General features: G+C 36.6%; 1 protein-coding gene across 2 annotated transcripts in view; it reads left to right on the top strand.

The window, feature by feature from the left end:
* Positions 1–2,715: 2,715 nt before the first annotated feature.
* banp (BTG3 associated nuclear protein) overlaps positions 2,716–25,271 on the top strand; it is a 39,484-nt gene continuing 16,928 nt past the window's right edge. Inside the window, exons 1-11 of one of the 2 annotated variants that reach the window (XM_028029427.1) lie at positions 2,716–2,872; positions 5,032–5,111; positions 5,262–5,374; positions 5,484–5,683; positions 5,773–5,862; positions 7,941–8,113; positions 9,478–9,717; positions 14,469–14,627; positions 16,119–16,240; positions 17,292–17,363; positions 19,234–19,278. In XM_028029427.1, coding sequence (XP_027885228.1) covers positions 5,042–5,111; positions 5,262–5,374; positions 5,484–5,683; positions 5,773–5,862; positions 7,941–8,113; positions 9,478–9,717; positions 14,469–14,627; positions 16,119–16,240; positions 17,292–17,363; positions 19,234–19,278 — 1,284 coding nt within the window. In that variant the 5' untranslated portion in view covers positions 2,716–2,872; positions 5,032–5,041. Of the gene's footprint in view, positions 2,873–4,614; positions 4,935–5,031; positions 5,112–5,261; positions 5,375–5,483; positions 5,684–5,772; positions 5,863–7,940; positions 8,114–9,477; positions 9,718–14,468; positions 14,628–16,118; positions 16,241–17,291; positions 17,364–19,233; positions 19,279–25,271 lie in introns of those variants that run through there. The other variant, XM_028029434.1, reaches the window with a different exon arrangement.

The following is a 25,271-nucleotide window of genomic DNA, read 5'->3' as shown; positions in this document are numbered from 1 at the left end:
GATAAATAAGTACATATCACTGAGTAGCTCATTTCTTTATGACGTTTGTGGAAGTTAAAAAGTATGAATTACAGGTAAAAAAAAAAAAGAGAAGAAAATCTGCCTAAATACAATAATCCCAAAAAACAAGAAAATAGCAATAACTCAACAAACCATGGGGGGAAAAAAGTACAGTACAGTACAAGTTTCAGTACACTTGTACAAACGTGTTGAATTATTCTTTCCAGAGGTCTCAAAAGTACTCACAAAAGGCCTTCATCGCCCCCTACTGATGGATGACCTTAATGAACCTAAGGTCATGCTCTTAGGCTCAGCAGTCTTCCTCAAGAAATATTGCAGGCATTTTGCTGTTATTTATGTGATATTTTACAAGTATGAGGTTTTGAAAAGGGACAATTTCGTTCTAAGTTGTTAATGGGTTTAACCTTAAACCTGCACCCATCCTGTTGTCTTCCTGTCCTGTTGCCCTTCAGGATCCTCTGTTGGATCCTCAAACATTTAAAATGAGCTCAGTTCATCTTTTCTCTCATTCTGCCAAAAACTGGATAGTATTCGGTTTGGTGTTTAGTCTTAACTTACCCGTTTTATTTTTTGAAGGACCGTTTTGTTTGGAGACTCTGTAATTAATTTCATGTGTTGTGCTTGTTTATTTTAGATATCTAAAATGTCTTCCAGTTTCAGTGTTAGATGTTTGTTAGAATTTAGTATTTATTGATCTTTGAGAATGTGTTCTTGCATTATGGTATTATCATGATTATGGCATTGATTAAGAAAAGACTTAGAATAGTTTAGGCTATCCTGATCTATCTCCTTAGTTATACTGCTGTAGGTTTAGGTTACTGGACGACAAATCGATCACTTTTTCTCATTTTCTTTTTCTACTACATTATTTACTTCAACTACAAACTTTTTGTTTTCTCAGTTATTTTTCTTTTCATAGAAGCTACACCTGGTCTGGCGTTCTAATTGGCTGTGGTTCCTCAGCTTCACACACTGTTATTTCTGAATTAAGGTGCCTGTTGGTGCACCTCTGACTTTTGGTAACTTGACAAACACACAGCAGGCTCTGATGGGTGACCCCAGCAATGCTACCACCAGGCTCAGCAGGTGTTTTGGAGAAAACCCTGGAAGTGTTCCTCGGTGACTCTTCTTTATCCAGTTCTCCATTTTGACTTGGAACCTTCTTTGCAATGTTCCGCGAGAAATGCTGCAGGTATTTTGCTGTTATTTAAGTGATATTTACATGTGTGAGTTTTTGAAAAGTTGTGGTTTCATTTTGAGACGTTAAAGGGTTTGACTTGAAACCTGCACCCGTCCTGTTGTCATCGCCCTCCCATTCCGTTGTCATCGTCCACCCGACTTGTTGTCGTCACCCTCCCATCTTGTCATCCTTCAGGAATCCTCCTGGATCGTCTTGTTTCCGTCTCTGATTTCGCCTCTGCAAGTTCAGAACTAAAAACACACTAGTGAGTGAATGTGCCCTTTGAGATTTCAATTGATATATAATGGGCATTATAAATAAAACTGAATGTTAATATAGTTTAAAAAGTTGTTTATGGTGAATGTAGGACCTACTAGGCCTTACCTTTCACCACCTCGTCACTTTAACGTCTCTCTGTCTCAAAACGAATCCGATTTTCGTCTGTGAAGGTTGACAAACGTAATATACAAAACCTAACACAGAAAAAAGAAATTGTACAAAACAAAAAACACTCGAGCCAGCCACTGGCCCGGAACGGACAATTTAACAACAACTATTCACTTCGATAGATGACGCGTCCATTATTATTTTTATTTTATTTCCTGACATTATCGGCGTAAATGCAACAAGCCGAGACTTGTAAATACAATTGATATCGCTAATTCAGCAATATCGCAAATGGCAAGTTCTGGTTTCTGGGTCAAACACACCGACGTTTATCGTCAGCCGTAATTTCATTTTCCCCAGGCAGTGCTTGTTCTAGCAGCACATGATCAATTTGTGCATTTGCAAATTCGTCCATTTCATACTCACGCATTGCCATTTTGTTCATTTCTACTTCAATTTCTAACTGGTAAAAAACATTTTCATTCTCACTAAACTAAGTCATCGCGTGCTGACTAATTGCGTTGTAGGTAACAAATTTAATTATGAAGATAGTGGTGGTTAAAAAGCTCCATTCTCAATTTCATTTAGTTCTATTTTATCCGAGAGCTGTTATATTATGCCCATAGCACACAATGCCATGTTGAAGAGGCAGAGAATGACCCCCGATCAGAACTTAATGACCCCCTGCTGGTTCTTAAAGGCAAATAGCAAGATTTCGTTACAGTGTACTATAAACAGAATATTGAAAGATACACTAAATATATATTCTCGTTTAGAACGACTGCCACCACATAGTAAATTATCTAAGGCTTTATTTTCTTATTTAGCCCTTTTAAGAAAATTTAGGTTATATATTGCTAAATAGTACAACTTTTACAACCCTCTGCAGAAATGTTAGGGAGAGAATGTCCAGTAGGGTGAAAAAAAAACAAACTGTAAACGCAACCACTTGGAATTATAGATCGATTTTTGAAAAGCATAAAGTACACTTTAAGCAAACATCTTATGTGGCAACATAAGTAAAATAAAGGCATGCAGCTGATTATTAATTGACATTATTAATTAATCAACATTGTAAACAGCATTAAATAGTCTTTACAGCTACAATTAGATGGTCGCTAACCTTCCTCTGGATCAAGCGGCTCTGAATGTATAGTGCGGCCCCTGCAGACTGCTGAGCAGAGTGAAGGAGCTGCCAGGTAGAGGCACAGGCTCCATCTCTCGCGAGGAACGACGCCGTTATCGGAATCTCTACAAACAACACGAGAATTCGTCATTCACACGGTAATATAACCCAATCTTACACGGTGCATGTCGCTGTGTGAGAGCTAGGGTCGAGGATGCAGAGTTAAAATGACATTTGTTTGCTGTTTTTAACTTTCTGTGATTCTTGCGTTACAGTCCAGCGGCCTCTAGGCCCCATAGCATCCTAACTACTAAGCTAGCCTAAATAGCGTTTGGTTTCACTCCTTAGCTTTGCTGTTAGCAAGGCGGCTCACAATTGTGGCGCTCCTGCTAACATTAGCCGCTAGCTGCGGGTCTAGTTTTGGCTTTGATAGGGTATGCATATATTGAAACATTGGCAAATTTACCATCGTTACAACATTAACAATACACGAGTAGTACATGTTTATTTTCCGCCCATACTCCTGTTGGTTGAAGAGTACCCGCGCACTCTGTTAGCCCCAAATCTGAATTCTGGAGCTCTATTTTAAAAGACAAATTTTAAAATAAGGCGTTGTCAAAAGACTTGATTCTATTTACTGATAGAAAGAGCTGAATTTGTTGGTTATACAATGCATGGCAGGTCCAGTCCGGACAGTTGACAAAAATAACAACCCAATAATATGCAAAGTCCAGCACGGTTACTAATTTCAATGTGCTCATATGTGTTTATTTTTTGTTATTTGAACATGATAGCAAGAAAAATCATACCTTTAAAATATACTTAACTTTTATTATTCCACAATTAAGACATAAGTTTTTTTTCATGCATAAATAATGTAAGTGGTGATTTTTTTTTTTTGCATTGGGTTTCTTTAAAGTTTTATATATTTATAAAATAATATGCTTGGACTTTTTATGACCAATGTTTATATTCTGTGGTATAAGTTTTATTATTTAGTTCAATAAACATTTCTCCCATCTGTTATATATATATATATATATATATATATTTTTTTTTTTTAAACAAATAAGCTGCAGCATGGGCCTTTTCTGTAGTTTTCAGAACTCACTGATATAGCTAACTGCAAGTTAGATATAGATCCAGAAACATAATTTATCAGGGACACAATATTTTGGCAAACTTCTATATTCATAATTTTTACTGCTGCATTCCATTCATAGGTATCAAACCACTCATCAACCTCAACATCATGACCACTGTCATTTTGTCAAGTTCTGAAAGTAATTTGTTTAATATATATAGTTTGTTAGTTATAGTAACTGCTTTCTGTAGAGGAATACTCAGGAATTGGGTTTCACAACCCTTATCAATGCCTTAAAAAAACGTTTGTCATTTTTGAAATAACAGCCCTCTATTACAGACCAACAATTGTCACACATGTGGTGTCCACTCCACAATTACTCCACACGCTGCCTCAAACATTGTCAATATGTTTTAAGTGCTTTCAAAAAAGTTAATTACAATTTCATTGCCCCTCATACCATGCCCCTCATGTTGGCTTGACACAGCCAAAAACTTTAGTGCATTTTTATAGAATTTCTTCGATAGATCAGCACAAAGTAGAGCATGATTATGATGTGGGAGGGAAATAACTCATAGTTTGTTAAAGTTTATAAATGAAATTATGAAAAGTGTGGTGTGCGATTGTTTCTTTACATGATGCTAGCTGTTCACTGATGTTCTAAAACAAACCTGTAGACTTTAGAGAATAGCTTCATTATTATTATTATTTATAGAATAAACTCACATAAAATCTATTTACTAACAATCTATTTACTAAATAAGCACCTTATTTACTAAATCTATTTACTTGGAGGTAATTAGACTGTATTTGGGAGTATTAAAGTAAAGAACTGAATCCCAATGCTTGCCACACTTTTCAGATCTTTATTCATTAAAACCTTTCAAGTGTCAATTTTGTTCCTTCACAGTTATGCTCCACTTTATCCATTACACAAATCCCCCCAAAATACATTGAAGTTTCTGATTATAAAGTCATAAAATATCAAAATATTAAAAGATTTGAATGCTTTTGTAAGGTAGTGCTTTTAGAGATGTTCAGGTTGATCAGATTGCAGAGGATGGTTGTCAGTGTGAGGTCAGAATATGGCTGACTTAAGATGGGGTTGAAAATGGCTGAAGGTCTGTGAAACGGAGGTACAGTTAAAGCCTAGACGAAAAAACACGTTTGTCTTGAAGTTACAAACTGCAACAACATACTGACGATAAATATTTTCTCATTGTCTTATTTCAGCACTTGAACAATGTCTGGACAAGTGCTGGATGAAATAGTACAAATAACAGTGGAGGAGTTTAACCAGGATGGCCGTAGTGGTAAGGATACTATGTAGAGACACATCTCTTCTGCAATTATTGATCGGTGACTTACTCAGCGCTTTCTTCTCTCTTTTCAATGTGATGAAACTAGGTTTTTGGCACTAGCTGAAATGTTTTGGCAATTTCTCTGTATTTGATCTATTGCAGATTTGCTGGACAGTAATGAAGACACTGAAGAGAGGCCACAGAAGAAAATGAGGAAACTAAGCAGCAGTCAGGACAACAGCAACAACAGTAATCAAGAGCTATCTTTTATTAAGGTACTAATAAATCATCAGTCATGGTTTTTTATAACATCTAGACTTTTTTATTTTATTTTCCTGTTGGATTGATTAAATGTATGAATTTCTTCACGGTTTCTATACCCAGAATCTTCTGGTTTCATTCACTGAGTCGATTAGCCAACGCCTGGAAGGAATTGAGTCAAAGCTACAGTCCTTAGACGCAACGTGCAAAGTTCTTGCCCGCAAACTTGACAGCATGGCTCCCTGTGCTAAGAGCCCCGTACAAGTTCCTATGGTTGCTGGTTCTCCTCAGGGTGCCACTCAAACTTGGAACAAAGTTCGATGGTAAACGCCCAAGTGTTTTTTTTTTTTCATTTTTGTGCTTTAATCTTGTAATTTGCTTTATACATGTCTGTTTCAATCTTCTTTTTCAGCGTTGTCCCCCAAACAAATGTAATTGTTAGCAGAGAACACACAAAGGGATTAAACCAGGAAGACACTCCTCTTGAAAATCTCCTCAGCAAGTAAGCAGCTTGCGTTTATATTTATCTATATTTATATTTATTGTCAGATGTCAGCTGAAATGTATCAATAAATGTGTTTGTCTATCTTAAAAGTTTTAATGATACAGATCTTTGCTGTCAATTGAGTTTTCAGCACTGTCCTTTTGGGTGATTTTAATGTCAGTATAGATAAAATACATAACGCTTAATGAGTTTAAACCTGTTCTAAGAACAGTTGTGTTAGATTGTTACATTGATAGGTCAGGAGTGAACTTCATGCAGTAACTCACAGAGCTTTGTAAAAAGGAAACAAAGAGCTTCAGGAGACCAGAGAGCTAGCTAAATTAATACCCTCAGCTCATAATCAGCCTTTGTTTCGTATGTTTGGTAGTTCTGCAGCTGACAAAAATATTATTGTAGAAATTATCATTCTGATTCATATTAAGTGACAATTTGAGTCATATACACACTTATTGCTGCTAAAAGAAACAAAACATTTAAGAAATATCTATCTATCTATCTGTCTGTCTGTCTGTCTGTCTGTCTGTCTGTCTGTCTGTCTGTCTGTCTGTCTGTCTATCTATCTATCTATCTATCTATCTATCTATCTATCTATCTATCTATCTATCTATCTATCTATCTATCTATCTATCTATAAATAATTAATTAATTAATTAGTATTCTTTTTTTACTCCCCTCCTCTTTGTTCAATATGTGTTGTACTGGTACCAGTATGGAAACTTTCTCAAACTGTTAACTTCTGTGGAAAGAACTGGATTAGAATTAATGAAGCTAATCATCCCTGTGATGATAAAAAATAGTTCACTCTGTCTCTTTCCGGGGACTAAAAATTAATTTAGAATTTTCATTACAGTTTTATTCTACATGCTGTTTTATTTCTCTTTGATGAAATTGTACAACATCTTAGTCAACATTTGTTGTTTTTAAAATTTGCTGTTTTATTGAATTTGACATTGACTGTAAACTGGGAGGTGCTGTCCACATTCAGTGACTCAACATGGCCTGCCCCCTGCGTCAAATTTGACACCTTTGGGCTTGGCTGAAATAACCAGCTGCTCAGATCCACTATTCAGGTGTCTAAGGGAGAAAAGGTTTATGATCAGATGAGACAAGTACTGAGCTATTTGGCGTCAGTGATGAGAACCATGTTTGTAAAGGTTAAGTTAAAGCTTTCAAGCCCACGAGCATTTAACCAACTATGTTACCTCAAATCAACAGCAACACAATTGGGTTTTTCTACAGAACAATTATTCCAAACAAACATAAAAACTGGAGGAATGAACTTTATATGTCTGGAAAGACCCTTAAAGTCTAGTTGAAATTCCCTGGCTTTGCTTAAAGCCAAGACTGTCCCAGAAAACCAATGTGTTATAATAAACTCTACCAATTCCGCAAAGAAGGGAGATTAATATCCATCCATGGATATGCCCGAAGTCTAAGACTGGCTACAACCCCACTACAAATATTAGTGAGATTGTATATACTTGAGACAATATGTATAGTCTTGACTGTGGATTAGAGGGAGTTCACAATGAATTTAGTGTTAAGTGTTAAATTTGGTTGTTTCTACCATTAAAATCACTTCAAAAATGTTTTTTACTAGGGGTGCCCCTATTAATTGGCGCCGATTTCCTTAGTCTTGGGAGATTGGTGACTTGCTAATACTTACATGTGATGCCGATCTTGCTCCCCAATCTTATCTACCTGAGTAAGGTCTAAAAAGTAACCACTACCCTTTATTGCTTTGCTGTGAGAGAGGCTTGACTGACAGCCCGGCCCACCAGGTCATGTCTGCAAGTTTGCAGTTAACAATAATCACCCCGCTGTTGCCAACTCATAGACTTTCTTGCTATATTTAGCAACATTTCAGACAAAAAAAATGGTGTCGGCCAAAATCGGAATCGGTAATCGGCTTTTTAAGGATTGGTAATCAGTGATCAGCTAGAAAACTGCAATTGGTGCATCCCTAGTTTTTACAAGCCCTAAATTAAAGCAACAGTCATCCTCTTGCCCAGTATATTTAGCCTGTTACAACTGGGATGTATCAGCGTGTCAAATATCTTATTTTGGTTTTGCAGCACAGTGGCCAGGAGACGACAGAATACCATTCTGGTTAAAGTGCCGGGTGCTGAAGAGAGTCAGGAGGAACAAGAGAGTGGCTCAGAGGCCAGTGACTCTGTTTCTAACAGTGGTCAGTCAGGCGGTGCACAAAATGGTCAAAATGTCACACTTATCACACTCAATGCAGAAGGTAAGACCTAGTCTGTTAATGGAGAAATGTCAATCTACCTTTACCCTTTATATTTAATGTTTTTATTTCTGCTGCTTTTAAGACTGTAAATGGATTTGAATGAATGGATTGATTATGTTGAAGGCGGAATTAATTTCTGCTTAGGCACAGAAAGTTTAATAAGCCTTGATTAGGATAGTCAGCAACACAAAGAAAACAAATGATTACCGTTTTCAGTAAAAATTTTAAATTAGATGTATGATTACAAACTTCTGGGATTTTTTTTCTTTCTTTTTGTCTTCAAACAAAGAATCACAACATTTAGCTCTAAAATATTACTGCGCTGAAAAAAAGCTCTTTTAAATGACCTCAACTTTTAGTTAAATTTGTTTATTTAACCGGGGCAAAAACATTAAACAGATTTGTAGCAATAGCTGATTTGCAACCTCTGCCCCTAGGTAAGTTTCTAGGATTAAGACAGACTTAAAAAGTATAGAGGCTTAAAATATCACAACCAATAAAATAAAACATAAAAATTTTGGTTTTCATTTTTCTGCTAAATAATGATAATGATCTTCTTGGTATTTTTGTTGTTCCTTCCAGGTTTTGGTGATTTATGTTGGCCTGCATCTTTACATCATTTATTTCCTTTTAGTGAAACCCATAAGCAAAAACTACTACAGCGTTGATGTCAATGATTGAATTTTCCAAAAACAACCTGTAGATCTTTTTTCAGTGTTTTGTTTTGAAAGGGATAACATGACTATTTTAACTGGTTTTCATATTCATGTTTTTGTCTTAGCGTGTTGATGAGTAACCTTAAGTGGCTTGGCTTCGGCTTAGAGATTGCAGCTTCATTTTACATTATCAAACTTAATAAAACCCTCATTATTTTTAGTTTATTAATGATTTTTGGGTAATTTTCAAGAAAGGGAAATTGTTTCAAAATCAAACTATTTAATTTATTCTATTTATGCTCTTTGGTATATAGATGGAATTGTGGCAGTCAGCATTGCTAACATGGTACCATTTTTGATATATAGTGTACAAGTGGTAAGCAGTACAGAACTATAACACCACATAACTCACAGATCCAGAATTGAATCAGTTATTTTATACAACCACATGGGGGTGCTGTTGTATTACACAATCTTATGTTGACTCGGTGTACCTTTTGTAATATTTGTCAACCTGAGAATTAAAGCCTATAGTGGAACATATAAATTAAGCTTTTATATTTATTTATATAGGGATTTAGACAGGTTTTCCTAAGGTTTTCACATCTCGCACGGATTTACTGCAGCAGAACATTGAGGCTTGTGCTTCAAGAAGTGCCTTTCCTTTTCACTTGATTCTTTTTTATTTCTCTTCTCTTACTTTTTTAGAAGATTATCCAGAAGGTACTTGGTTGGGAGATGAAAGCAACTCAGAGATGCGGGTTCGCTGTCCAATTTCTCCGTCTGACATGCTTTATATCAGCACAAACTGCCGCACGGCAGAGAAAATGGCTCTGACACTGCTGGACTACCTATTCCACCGGGAGGTCCAGGCAATGTCAAATCTCTCCGGGCAAGGAAAACATGGAAAGAAGCAACTAGACCCTCTCATGATCTATGGCATCCGATGTAAGTCATGAAACATTGCTGGTTTATGATTGACAGGGGACTACATCACTTAACTTCACTTTACCTCAAGCAGAAGGTAGAGCAAGCTCTGAGAAGTAGTTCACAATACCTTAATTTGCATATATGAGATCCCAGAAGTGTCAGGTATCCTAAAAGGTCCTCATGGAAAATGTCTTGAAGGTGCATCTGAGCTGCACAATCTTAGCAATTCGTGGTGGTTAAACAGAACATCTGAACATCTAAGATTGTGGTCATAGGTTTCCAAAACAGCAGTCTGTACCAAAGCAGTTTTTATGTTCTTTAGAGACAATTGTAGTTTGGTCTCACCCAAGTGTGTCCAGATTTCAACCATCTAGATGCTGAGGTGAGGTTAAGGTGAATAATAAGAAGGGAGTCCTCCTCCTTTTATAACCTTTATGCAATCCAACTAGTTGTACCACTAGTTGTGAAATGGCACTGCTGCATGATAAAGAGAGCATCATTTTTGACAGTTGATGCAGTGTTCCTACATGGAGGCCAAATAGCTTTTCCTGTTACATACAGTGTAACTTAGGAGGATTTTTAGTTTTACTACTGACATGTCATTGCATCATCTAATTCTTCACCGTCTTTTCAGAGTATATTGTGAAAAGTAGTCCAAAACACTTAATTAAATCTGAGTAGCGGAAACCTTTTGGCAATTTTCATATAAAAGGCCACTGAATTTGCAGGTGATTCTGATTTGTATCTGTGATTGTTAAACAGAAAATATAACCATCTAAAACGGCCCAGTCTACCTTCTGTTTTATGATTACTACATTATTTCTGTAAAGTAGAAGTAAAGGTTGTAAAATCTAGTTTGAAATCATGGCTCCTTGTAGGAATAAATTAACTCTTTGAGACCTTCCCACATTTTGTCCCTGTTCCGTTTCAGGGTAGAGTTGAATGGATCTTTGAAACAGACCACAGTCTGTATTCCCATGGTGGCTTACAACAACATGCATTCATCATACCATACACGCATTAATGTGCACCACATTTTAGTACATACCAAACTCTAAATGACATGCACATGTCTGGTTGAAAGATGTTAATGGAGTCGCTCTCAATTCAGTAGGTCTTTGAGAAGAGTTGGGCCTTCAGTAGTTGACAGATTTATTTTTAAGTGACTCTTTCAGAAATAGACTTTTGTATTTATAAGCCTCACAATGCTGTCGTAATAGCAGTGTCATCAGCTGCAACATGTTCTAACAGTTTATGCCTCTTTTAAATACTTCAATGAAATATTCCTTCATGACATAATGAGGCATAAAGCCAGAAAGTAAGTATGAAGATATATTTTTAATGAGACTCTGTAGATACATTTTTAATGAGACTATTAACATAATACTCAAACCATATGTTGGTACCAAACCAAGTAATTCACACATCCAAAGAAATCCAAACAAATAGGTCAATAAATTAAGTTGCGTGAATTTAAGTAGAATGACACTAAGTAAGTATTGAAAGCATTAAGAAAAGTAGGTGTGAAGGCATGAGAAGTTTTTAGAAAACAATCCTGCTGTCTGACATATGAAGTTACTACAGCCAGTTGAGTCCTTACTAATGCCCTGTTTTAAAAGACTTCTTATTACCAAGGGATCACACAAGAAGCATCGATGAGCCCTCTCAAAACCTTAATATTTATTGTTGAAGAGCATACTGATGGTTTCAGATGTATTTCTACACTTCTGAAAATTCCAGTGAGAAATGTTGGAGCAATAATCATGAAGTGGGAAGAACATCATTTCACCTCAATGCAGCCATGGCCCGGTGCTTCTGGGATGGTTTCTGACAGAGGTGTCGAAACATTAATGACAAAACTTGTCATTAGAAGCTTTAGAAGCTTTAGAACGACCTGGAATGAGCATGAGGAGTTTTTCTTTCATGAAATCTGGTAATGCACTGAACCACAATAGATTCAGTTAAACATTCATTGCATAGGACCCCACTTATGAAGAAAAACCATGTTGAAGCTTATTCAATGTTTGCTGCACAACATTTGAACAAAGCAACAAAATACTGGGGGAATATACTCTGGTATATAGACAGAATAATGGCATTCAGCATTGCTAACTGACTGCCCCAGTTCTACAAAATTGATCTCTTTGTCATTCCACATACCATGTTTAGAGGTATAATTGAAAGAAGGATGAATAGGAAAATGCGCCAAGACAGTCTGCTAAAAATCTGAAGATGTTAGTTGAATATCTGCTAGAATAATTGAGTTAACTACCATACGTGAACACAACTGAAAATCTATTAAAAGAACTGAAGATTAGAGAGCATAGAAGAGGCCCAGAGGCCTTTAAACATTTAACAGTTTGTGAGGAAGAATGGGTCATTACCAGCTGAGTATTCCATTAGTTTCTCCATAAGAGAGACGTCTTGAGGTTTTGCTACCAAATAGGGCTTTTCTACCGAGTATTAAATACATTTTGGATGTGTTCAGTGCTTATTCTCTGTCATTCTACTTCATTACCCGTAATTTAATCTGTTTTTATTTCTTTGGATGTCTGGAATTGTTGGGTTCTTGTTTACAGCTGATGCATGTTTCATGTTTATAGCCTCATTAGAGATATATTTACTGAGAAAAACATTAACATGTTCAGTGCTTATTTTTCACGTTGTGTATCTAAAGTGCATCTCACTTCAGTTGGACATTGTTCCATGCTCCCTCCTCCCAGACCTCCATACACCTCTTTACTCACCATTTGCAATAGATAAAGATCTGTCTTTCACACCCACTTCAGGCCACTTGACCAGCTGTGCAGAGGTTAACTTGGGGACATGCATTGAACTTCTCTTTATAGCTCTAAACGTTTCTTTTTCACACATTTGTGTTTCTTGTGAGTACCCATGTGAAACATTTAAATGTGTAATTTTAAAAAATGGCTTAAAAAAAAAATCTCACAATCGTTGCTTTATTTCCTCCAGAGTTTGTTTTCCATTTGCGTTATTCACAAAGACGTTTTTCTTCTTTCGTCCCTATGTTCCCTTTGCACCTTTGCATTTCATATGTGCAGTTACATGCGGATTCGGTCTGACACAGAAGTATGTAAAGGCAAGAGCAGGGCTAGTTCACTCTTGGTTGACTCATTATGCCTTGAAGGGGAGGAAAAAAAAGATAAAATAAGAATGAAAGAGCACCTGCCTGACTTGCCTGTGCAGGACCCATCAGGTGCAGAAGGACTGCTGTATAGTGTCATACCAGTACCATCAGATAACCCCACTGTCTCATTTTCTATCCTCGGGTAGTAAAGGTTGTAACTGTGTTGCTAACCCAAATAGAAATGAGCTGTCAGTTGGCCCTCGCCCTCTTAACAGTTTATAATGTGGCTCCAGTCATCTAGTGAATGCACCTGTACATATCTCCATGCAGGGAGATGGAAAAGTCACAGTTAGGCTTGTGTTAACTTGCCAAAAGGTGTGGAGACGGAAACTGGTCTCAGACAGCGGTTACATTCACTTTTTAAATGCTAATGTGTTGATTATATGCTTAAACTAAATTATGTTTAACCTGTAGATCTTGTGATGGTTAAAAATTGATGTTGAGTCACATTTATTTTTTTGCATTCTTCATTATTCAAAAATGCAGATTTTAAGATTATTTAGGCATTTATTTTAACAAGACATTTAATTTAAAAGTTATCTGCTGGCTGTTTTTTTTATATCTATGTATACACTAGGGCTGCGTCATTTTATCGAGTCTACATTATTTATTGATATTTTTTTCCTCAGAATGCATCAATTGTTCATCTGCGAGCATCAATACGTTAAATCCTACTATGAGTTATATATCAAATTCACATGAATTAAATGACAGCTATCACACATGACATTTTTACCCAGTAGCACATGTACATTAAAAATGACATGTAATGAAACAACCAATTACAATTAATTAAATATTGAAAAAAGATAAATTACATTATCTAATATAAGTAAATAAGACAAAAAAAGGTTCTTTTTCTGCATAACCAAATACACAAAGCCTCTCAATTAGCATTTAATGAAAGCAAATATATCACAAAAACAACATTTATTACACCAGTATTACATCAGTTCAATTAATTTAATCCAGGTTTATGGAACAGTCACAGAATGTCACCAAAATCACTCTGTCCCTCCAAAATCTTTCAGAAAATCTTAAAAATGTATTGAATCGTATCGAATCATATTGTTCACTGAATATTGTTATATATATCGTATCGTGAGCAGAATATTGCGTATCGTATTGTGTTGTGATATTAGTGTGCCGCTACAGCCTCAGCATACACATGGTGTTAGTGGTTTACATTTGCTCATCATAAGCATAAAAAAACAGCCAACAAATTTAAATAAACTCCACAAATTTTACCAAAAAAAAAAAAGAGTGAAATATTCTCCTAGGGTTATTCTAGAAACATGTTTATGGCTACAAAAGGGTTCAGTTAACATAGAACTTGGACAGGGACTTTCCACAAAATTGTATTCAGGATATATAAATAAATTTGAGCCATGTGGATTAGTAAAGTTCCACAATAATTTTACATTTCAAAACTATGTGAAGTTGTTTGTTTTATAATTTTTTCATGTTGGAAAAATAATAGTTCTAATAAAATATAATAAATTTCAATTCCAAAATCTGAAATGAGATTTATGCCCTGTGGTGAGTATATGTAAACTTGGTGCAGGCATTCAAAGGTACAAACCTCATGCTTTATTATTAAAAAATCTCCATGTCTTCTCAGGCCACTTGTTCCACAAATTTGGCATCTCTGAATCAGACTGGTACCGGATCAAGCAAAGCATCGATTCAAAGTGTCGTACCGCCTGGAGACGCAAGCAGCGGGGCCAGAGCCTGGCAGTGAAGAGCTTTTCCAAACGCACTCCACGCAGTACGGTGGCAGGTAAAATATAGATCTCAGGTGCCTGTAAAAAATATATATAAAATATATATTTTATATTTTTTGGTTTTATGCATATTGTGACAAAAAGTTTGACAGCTCTTGAAATTTGAGTTTAAGGAAAGTGTGACGTTTTGAAAAGGACAAGTGTGCAGATGTACACACTTGCAAAAAATTAAATCCAGCTTCTGTTTGTATGAAAAAAAGCTCAGCTTGTTTTGCTAGTTCCACTGGTGCAAAATATGTTTATTATATTTTGAAAGCCATTAATCTCCTGCTGTCAGCACAATCTGAACGCAATCAACACCGTCACAGGTTGTGCATTCAAATACATCTTATTTTATCTCCTATATAAACGCATTTATGCAACTGGAACCAATGTGTAGCACTGCAGCTGTTTAGAGTCCATACACAAAGCATTTTGTACTTCCCACTTTCTTTGAGTTATCACCCCTCACCTCTGACCAGAGAAAAGCAGGCCTGCAGAGGAAAGCCTAATATCCTGTGAGCCCATACTACCGTAGGGGCGGATTGTCAGGCCCTGCCTTTTCAAGCGATGCACACCCTAGTGTGTTTAACACAAATGCTAGTTCAGTTGGAGCATCCATCAACATGTAGCACACACACAGGGACCAAACAATCATTCAGTTTCGACTCAAATTCCATCCTAATGAACTGAAAAAGAGGATTTTCATTTGTGTGAAACAAGCTCTTTAGCTTTTTTATCAGCCATCTGGGGTCCCATCCCTCATCAGCTAAAGTACTGAGAAATATTTTTTTTTATAATTCACCACACATCTGTAATAATGAACGATAAGAGGGAGTGTTGATTTTCAAAATGTCTGTATTATGTAGTGACGTGTGTGGAAAATAAAACAAATGACTATATTACAGAGAGGTAGTCTGGCTTCACTTAGAAGCAATGATCATAATTTTTTTTCTTTAAATAGGCTTTTGTTGCCTAAATATATATATATATTTTATGATGACTTGCAGGCTTTATTTGGCCAATGTTGAAGTCCTTTGATAGGGGTAATCATTTTTAATCTAGCAGAAAATGATAGAATAACAGAAATATTGTTATTTATGATCCAAGGAATGTGTCCTTGACCTTTGTTAGATTTTTTTGTTAAACTCGAATGTAAGGATTGTGCAGGAGGTTGATGTTTATAGACTGAAAAGTTTAAAAGTTCTTAGTTTTGATTCATAGAAGGGGTATGAAAAAAATATTCAGTGTCTGACTTGCTGATCAAGTGAAAACCAACCTATTTATCAGAGCATCACTAACCTGAGAATGTTGTTGCTAGACCATAAATATGTTTAAATCTTGAATTGTCAGCAACCAGAGAGCTTCGGAATTTTGTAATTTTATGACGCCTTCCGGCTACAGATACCTCATATTTGATTCTATATAATTGTCCTGGGTTACTGAACTTTTTCGCCCTGTGTGCTCTGACGTTCCACACTGATTCATCTATTTATTATTTTGTGCAGAGGAAGGTATCTCAGATGAAGCTGCTCAAATAGAGACCGCCACCCAGCAGACCCTGCATTACACACTGGCCAATCAGCAGGTCCAGTTCCATCGTATTGGTGAAGATGGACAGGTTCAGGTGGTGCGTATCAAATGTTCCATTTTTCACTTTCTGTAAATCCTTCGGAATGCATTTTCTTAATTATAAGACCTCCTTTTTTATCTCTACATATTAGTTTCTAAAATTTGGCTTTCCATCCTCTTTTTTGTCCCCCACATCCTGGGTTTCAGTTTCATTTAGGAGTCCCACAGAGCATGACTGGGATAGTTCATACCACCCACTACAGTGACACTGGGGAAATATTGACCAACCTATAAATTAATAAAAGACTAACGGATGCTGAGTGATGGATTGGCCATTAACGCATGCCATGGCCAAAGGTCACATTGAGGCCCACTGCGACATATGGGTGGGCTGTTAAAGAAAAAGTAAATAAACTAAATTCCCAGTGTCCTGAAATCATCTGATTCTCACAACGCATAATTCTGCAATTTGTTTTCCTCCTGTAAAAAGTAAAGAAGCAATCAAAGACATCTAAAACTTCAAATGACTGAGCAAGATCATGCTTTAGAAATGATCTGTAGATTAAATGAAATGGCTGTCTGGTAAAACAGTTGTATGTTGAAATGAAGCAGATGCTGCTATTTTAGGCCAATGCTGCATTTTGTGCCATTATGGAATATAATTAATATTTAAGCATGAGGTTATAAACTGATGGCTTTAGATTCTTCCTCTGTATTTTCTAGTAGAGAGCAAAGTTCATGGTTACCTACATCAAGTCATGGTAATAAAGCATCAAATCAACCCCAGACCGTCATACTACCACCACCAGATTCGATTGTATGACGATCTTGTTTACAAATGCAGTATTAGTTTTACAACATAAGCTTTGGAACTCTCCCATGGCCATTTTCCACTCTCTTTTTTTATTGTTGGATCTTAAAATTTGACCTTAATTGAGCCAAGTGTGTTTGACAAGTCACACCTTCTGATTATTCTCATTTATTTGAACTTGCATCCCGAAGTCATTGAGTTAGTTAAAAGCCAGTGTTTACTGGCTTTGGAGCCACACTTTGTCACAATATCATGCATTTTAAATAAAAACTTGTGTGCCTTTCCTCTTGTGTCTCAGATTCCACAGGGACAGCTGCACATCGCCCAGGTGCCACAAGGTGAAGAGGTGCAGATCACACAGGACAGTGAGGCAAGTTTTTATCAGTGCTCGTCTGACAGAAGTCAAATATCGGACCAATTTTCCGAACTCGTTTTGTCTGTTAAATGATACAAGCATCTCATCACTGTTTTTTTTTTTTTAAACCATCTCATATCTGTTACACCTCATTCATGTTTGAGAGGCTGCCTGGAAATAAAGTTAATGATATCTACAGCTGCCATTTTTTAGAAGTCAGATTGTTGAGAGTTTGTTATGGAACTGACTTACAATATCCAACTGACTTCTGTTTTTGACTATTGTATTTTTTATTTAAGAAATGTCATTTTTTTGTGGAAGATAAACATTAAACCCTTTATTAAGAACTTTGGACAAATTATTTTCACATAGATATTGCGCTTCACTTATAGATACAGCGGGGTTGGAAATATTAGGCGGTATATAGAGCTATATGTTGTCAATGTTGTCCCATGAAAAGATATACTTAAATATCTGCAGGAATGTGAGGGGTGTACTCACTTTTGTGATACACTGTAATCTCCCAATTGCAATAAAACCTTTTTTTAAATCAATATCAATGAATTATTGCCTTAAAATAAGCTTGCATATTTTGCTAAAAAGTTGCAATTTAGTTTTCTTATTTCAACTGCTTGAAGATATTTTCACTAGAAAAACACTATGTGTCTGTGACGTTGCAAAAAGTGAAAAGTTCAATGAGTTCAACTCACTTTAGCTATGAGTTGAACTGCATAGCTAAAGTTGTTGCCTTGAGCTCTGAATTTTTTGTTTTTACAGTTTGTAGCAGCTTCTGCAGAGTTTTGTTTCTGTCCAATGCTCAGGTGACTCATTGTACCCCCATCAGACTTCACAGCATGTGCACATAGTTTGCCAGTTAAAATCATATTTTACCCCCAAACCACACAAACTGCAGGAGAAAAATTCCTGCATCAGCATTGTTCTTAATGATTTTTACAAGGCTGTGGGAGAAAGATTCTTTTCATGGCGCCACTCTATATACACACACACATGCACACCTACATGTAATCAAATACTCAACATGATACATGTTGTACATGGGTGACAGCTTGACATTTGTGCAAAAGCATTTGACACTTCAACTAAGTGTTTTTCTCATTTCCTGTTCAGTAATAGTGCTAAAGGACCTTCTGTGAGAAATGCAAAACTGAGCGAGGGAGACACAATAAATTGGAGGCAGAAAACCTCTAAAGCTTTTCCTGCTCTTTGTGGCTGGGCCCAGCTTTTTTTTCCCTCCTGCCTTCTTCCTATTTCAAGATATTATTTGTTTTTTCGGAGTTCAAAGCTTAGCAACAAAATCCCACTTCTGCCAGCTGCCACTCACAGAATATGTTTTCATTAGGAACGGGCCCCTTTCATCAAAGACATTGGTTTGAGCGGGCTTGAAAAGGAAATGAACTGCCTCTGAGACTGTACGACTCTGGTCATATGGAAGCTCAGACAGAGTTGCATGTGTACATGAATACAATTAGCAAAATGGAAAAAAAACCAGCTGAGCCTTGGATGTTTTCCTCTCATATGTTTTTGTTAATGTGATTGTGGGCGTTCAGAGGTTTTACAATGGTTACAGTGTCATAAGCAGATTATTTTTGTTTACAGAAGCCTTGATGTAGCCAGAAATAATATAGACGCTGACATCAATACAAGGGCATTTCATTCGCTTCTCATTATGATCTGTGTAAACACGGCCAACTATTCGGTGTGCAAAACAGAGCTGTCTTATCATGTAGAAGTTGGCAAAAACAAACTAGTTCGACACTTTTCATCCCTCACCATTGGCTTTTTACATCTAGTTCATAGGAAGTCAAAGACTTGGCAGTGTTTAATGACTTGACTCACTATTTGATGCTTCATTTATTTATTTTAGGGAAACCTCCAGATTCATCAGGTGCACGTCGGCCAGGACGGACAGGTAAGAGTAAACACCAGACATGAAAGACTAATTATTCCATCGTTTCTTCTTTGTTTTACTTTAGCTCTAAAGAAATCCTTGCATCCACCATTTACTTGGCCAATAAGTGTTAAACTAAAAACAGATCAAGATGATGAATATGCTAAAGAAGTTGCGTCACTCTGGAATAGTACCTTATACACTGGAAGAAGTCAAAAGGCATATTTATTCAGTTAGTTCAGTGCACAGAGAAACACTCATTCTAAACAATATTACTAGCGGCACACCGAACAATGCCTCCAAAATTTGCTGTTGATTTATTTTCCCAAGAACTTCTACTTACTTAACTTTCCTGGAAAGTCATGGGTCTCTGGGTCCATGATGTGACCCAGAGACACTTTTCTTTTAGGCACTAGTCGCTGGCCTGGGTATTGATCCAGTGTTATCTTGCCAACATTAATAGTGAGATGCATTGTAAAAAAGATGGATAAAAAGATCACAGCGCCAAAGATAGCTACTTTTTGTCTCAGCTATTCTCCATAAAAGGATGGAATACCATAAAAAAGTTTTCTGTAGTTTGCCAAGCACAGTTGAGACTTCAGCTCTCACTCTGACCAACACTACTACTGGATTTAATGTAAAGCAAAGGTTAAATATGGGAAAAAGCAATTCAAGTCCACTGTTAGGAGTGGTGGTAGATTTTTGATGCTGTGGGCCTTTAGTCCCACAGCTAGTATATTAAACCTTATAGAAGCTCGTTTGAGTTCTTAGCCTCATGAAGTATTGGTAATTAAAGGGTTTTAAGATGTTCTATTTTGAGTAAAAATCCTGCGGTCTCTTTCAGAAACTTAAAAATGCATGGTGATTGTGTCTATCAACAGCATATTGATCCAAATCGAATATGACCACATCAATGCAGAAATGGGTCACCAACACAAAATCAACTCTCTTATATTGTTGTCTCAGTTGCCAGACCTAAAAGCCTTAGAATATATCACTCTCTGATGGTGCTCCAACCTTGTGAAATGTTTATAGGGGAAATTGACGTTCTGTGCTGTTGGCAAAAGAGGGTTATACAAAATATTGGCAGCAACAATTATGCCACTAGTGATTTTATAAAAAACAGTTCTTCCTGAGTGTGCATTTTTTCCAGTTAACTAAACATGCTTAAAAGAAAGTGACGATTTTCCTACATTTTTCAGTGTGTTTTGCTACAGCAGTAAACATTAATTTATTTTAAAGCTTTTTCCACAACTTAACCAGGGGTGCCAATTAACTTGACCAGTCTGTAATTTGTTTCCCACCACTCATAACTATTCAGTCTGACATAATATAAATTTACCAGTTAGATTCAAATGACCTGCATGGTTGGCAGTGTGTTTGTGTCGCCCTTAGTCTTCTGTTTTGTTTTTACCATTCTTTTTTTTTTTTTTTTTTGTGCAAAAGGCAGTTTCTCTGTTCCCTCTTCTACAGTCCAAGTTTGTGTCGTTCAGAACTGACTTGGCCTGCGCTCAACCATCGCCGGTCACATATGGATGCGTGAAGACAGCTATAATTTCTCATTCATGATTCGATCCTGTTTGTCTAGAGACAGGGCTTTAGGAGAGGAAGTCTTTTCTCACGCTGGTCGTCTGCTGGCTGTGCTGTTTTTGGTTACTTTGCCACAGCAGGTGTTTTATGTAACAGCTGAATACCATCTTTTTTCTCTTAAATGATGAATGACTTCTGCATGAGCACTGTATTTTTATAAAGGTATCAAAGTAAGATTGCCTGTTTAATTACTAGATTCTCTCGAGTCATGGATTAAGTTAGTGGTCACTTCCCTATATAAAAGCTTTCTGCATGAGAGGAGCTACAAACCACCCACAAACGCACACTTTTGCCCAACAATTTCCACATTTTATTGGCCTTTTAGGATCTCTGTGATTATCTTTCCTTATAGATTCAAGATGCTATAAGCTCTGGACACATTTGTGATGTGTGAATGCATCTGCTTTATATGAGGGATTTTGTTGTTGTTTGTATTCTTTACTGGCTGTTTAGCTCCGCGTGTGTTTTCAATTGATTGAGGTAGTCACCGCACATCCTGTAGCTCCCCCTCTCTCACACACTCAATCACACATGCAAGCTGATGTCCTCGAATGACCCGCTCGCTGAGCCTGATGGCAGCATTCCTGTGTCTCTCTCGCTCTCTTCCTCTCTTTAGGATCCTAACCAAGTTTTGAAGTCAGATTTGGTTTTGATTTAGCGTCCTGATGCACATTTCCAAATCCTCTAAAGAGTTCATGAACTACCCATTAAAAGATTTCCATCATATCTGTCAGGTTTACTGTGCAATGATGCCATGACTACTTGCATTTACAAGTTAAAGCATTTTATATGTAAATTGGCTACAGCGGGTAGGCTTTTGCTCTGTAAGGGTATGCAAACTAACACACTACACAAACACAAAACTCCCAAGGCAGTGTCTGGGAGCTCTCTCCAATAAAATACTCCCATTTTTGTTTTTCATGATATGTGTTTGTTTTGGCTACATTCCCATTTGACTCTGCAAACCCAATCACAGCGTCCCATTCTTTCAACGATTGAGTACAACAATGGAAGCCTCTCTGCTGTATTCTCATGGACCAGAGGGCAGGCAAATCTAAGGGCAAACTTTAAATCTGATTACACACAGAAAGATCATCATGACATGCACAGGAAACTGGGCCTAAGCAAGCATAATAGTAGCTTTAGAGTTTATTCAAACAGATAAGACACTGAGCAGATCTTTTGCAAGCTGCAAAATTATAAAATATTTTCCCTTATCAGGATAGTTGTGGTGTGTTTTGGAACAGAGCTCATCAAAATCTTCTACAAAGCAAAATCATTGGACATGATTCTGATCTATTCCTCCTTGGACGTTTTAATTTGTGTGTTTACATTTAGGCATGATCTCACTGTTTTTGTAATATGGTAGAATAGTGCTGAGGCTGTGTTGGTGTAACTTTGCCTATGCAGTTCATCACATCCCAAACCTTGTTCTTTTTCTTCCTCTGAGACTATTCCTCCCCATTATTAAACAGTTCCTGTGGTGTAACTGTGGTCACACCTGTCTTTTAAAGCCCACCTGACACTTCTAATAACTCTAGGTTATATTAACCAACAAATGGTTTCATTCACAGGTTGGATCTAGACTGCTTTCAGATTTGTTATCTATTAAACAATTGTTTGTTGCCGTATCTGGACGCTTGGAGTTTTAACAGCTTCCTACAGATGGGGTTTTGAACAATAGGCTCTTTCAGAGGTCTTGCAAGTTGCAAAGACCTCTGAAAAGATAATCCTCAGTTGTTATCCCACTGACATTAAGTATTAAAATACACATTGGCAAACATTCATCTGTCAGATCAAGATAATTTATGCAGATTTCATGTAACATGTATTTAGCCGCAGTCTCCAAACTAGAGCATCTTTTATATTATGTCACATGTCAGATTTAGGTGTTATGTTTTAAGGACAAAGATGGCTCCAACCCTGGCTTTAGGAGAGATGATGAGAGCAATTTAATAATTACTTGTCAGTTTAATCCTTTTATCTCCACTGGGGATAGGTGCAGGCAAATGCTTGTTTAAATACTTATGTCCTTGCAAAATCAGTCACAATGTCCTAATTATGTTTGTTTTACTAATAGTATGTGTTAGTTTGCCTCAAAGCTGTTGCCATGTCATAATGCTGATAATAAATTGTAGTAGATACTTTGCAAGTATATTGGCATTTAGGTTAATGCTTTTATGATTTGCATTCAGATTTCTATAATCTACTCACAATCACCATATTTGGATTAATGTCCTTCAGCAAGTTTTCAAGAAGTTTCTGATTCAATTCTGGCAAAGTGTTTGACCGCTGTTATTATTACTAATGGTGCAGTTTACTCAAATATTTAAATAGTTTTTCCCGGCACTGACTTGGCTTTTTCACATAAGCCACACATTTTCAATTGGTTCATGTCAGGATTATTTCAAAAGTTTATAACTTACAAAATCCGGTTTTGACGAGTGTTAGTCATTGTCCTGTTGGAATGTCCAATTCTATCCAAGTTTAAATAATCTAGCTGTTCATTTGAGGTGAAGTTGAAGAATTTGCAGATAGTTCTCCTTTATTGTTCCATCTATTTTATTCAGTGACCCATAGGTCTGTCAGCTAAATATACACTCAGCATGATGCTATTTCAATAAGTGCACCTAATCCTTGTTTTTAAAAATGTAAAGTTTTGTGTTATTTGTTATTCTATCCTTGACAATCATTATTTTAAAGACCTATCTGCCTGGCTAACGCTGCATGTCTTGGACTATTACTTTTGTTTTGCTAGTAGACAATCATAAAGCCCATAAATAAGAAAATATAGTCCTCATTGTCTTGCCTTTTCTTTTTTATGAAAATGTTTAGGCAAATCTTGTAACACGTTGAGGAAAAACATAAGAAAAACACTGAATTTACCTTCCACAATATCTTTCAAATTGACAATCTGAAGCACATTTTCCCTATAAAGATAAGTAAATACATTTGGACCCTAATGAGAGAATAAAAGGTTCAGCTTTGTGCAAAGAGTAACACTTTATTTGCTCGTAATAAAAGAGGCTAAACTAAAATGCTTAGAGGGCTGTAGACTGACCTTTTCGTGTACAATTTGTCCATGGTACACACAGTGGACAAATGTGTCCATTGTTTGGACACATTTGTGCTCAGTCAGACTGAACCAGTTTGACCGAGCACATTAAATAAGCAGAACATAAGCTGTGTATTCTTGGCCCACTGCCTGGGTACAAATTACAGTTTTGTAGTTTAGTTTAAGGTGTTTTGCACAGATGAAAAGAGACAGTTACAACTTAAAAGTAGAGCAACTCTGCCAGCTGAAGGTCAAAACAAAACTGGTCAACAAGGATCCAAATGTCCTAGTTTGCATAATAAAATCTGTCTGAGGAAAAGAGAAGGCAGACTCATGAAAATATAAAATAACTAGTCTTTTACTGTTCTACCCTGTTCGTAACGTCTTATCTGGAGCTTTTCTGTCTGTGCTGTGATCTTACCATGCTGATTCAGACCAAATGGGAAGATTGGAAGATGAAAGAAGACTGATTAGGAGGAGTGGCTGAAGTGAAAAGATGAAAAAAAAACATTAGGGGAGCGAAAAGAAAGATGAGATGTCTGGTTTGCATGTTATGTCCTAAAAATGGCTAGAAATTGACAACAGCTGATATAGAATACCCGCTGCAATACTGAGTCGTGTTACAGGGTGTAATATTAGTACATGGAGATTGAGATTATGCCTTCTGCTGGTTCACTTACTCAAACTGACCGCAAAGTAATCTTTGTTCACTTAGTTTCTTTTGTTGTTATACAGTATGTAGACTTACATTCTGGTTTTGAAAAGTATTGAAAATGGAAAAAAAAAAAAAAAAGTAGTATTGGCGAAAGCACAGCTCTATAATCCATGTGTTTGGGTTCACTTGACAGCAGTTCCAGATGGAATCTCTTCAATTACTCTGTCCAACAAAATTAGCATTTTCTTGGCAACTTTAGGCAACTGTTTAAATGAAAGGTGAACTGAGTCTAAAGATGCCTATGACCTTAAGGATGTTTTTATCTTAAAGCTTGCTTTATCTTTAAAGCATATTGGTTTCATTGACTTGCTGTTGAAATGGCATAGCAATACCATGTGTTGGAGACGATGTGAGCAAGGTTAAGATTTTTCAGACATGCAGTTTAGTTTTTTTTTTTATCAGTCAAACGGAACAGTTTTTCTTGTTTTGTCATCTGGCAAACTTGAAATGAACCTTCATGCCTTAAATCCAAGAATTACTTGTGCATAATCATGTTGCCACAAAGCCAGATGAGGTGGTTTCAGTGCTTTGAATGAACTTGGAGCTGTCAGACTTAATACCCTCTTGAAACCTAAGTTTCAAAGTTATTTAATTTGCAAGTTGACCAACTTTGGAAGGAACTCTGGGTATTTAATTTTTTGGGGCGTTTTGAAA

This window comes from Xiphophorus couchianus, chromosome 2 (assembly GCF_001444195.1).
Source record: "Xiphophorus couchianus chromosome 2, X_couchianus-1.0, whole genome shotgun sequence".
In the NCBI taxonomy this organism is placed as follows: domain Eukaryota; kingdom Metazoa; phylum Chordata; class Actinopteri; order Cyprinodontiformes; family Poeciliidae; genus Xiphophorus; species Xiphophorus couchianus.
Note: the sequence above shows the minus strand (reverse complement) of the source record. Positions and strands in the feature narration are given on the sequence as shown.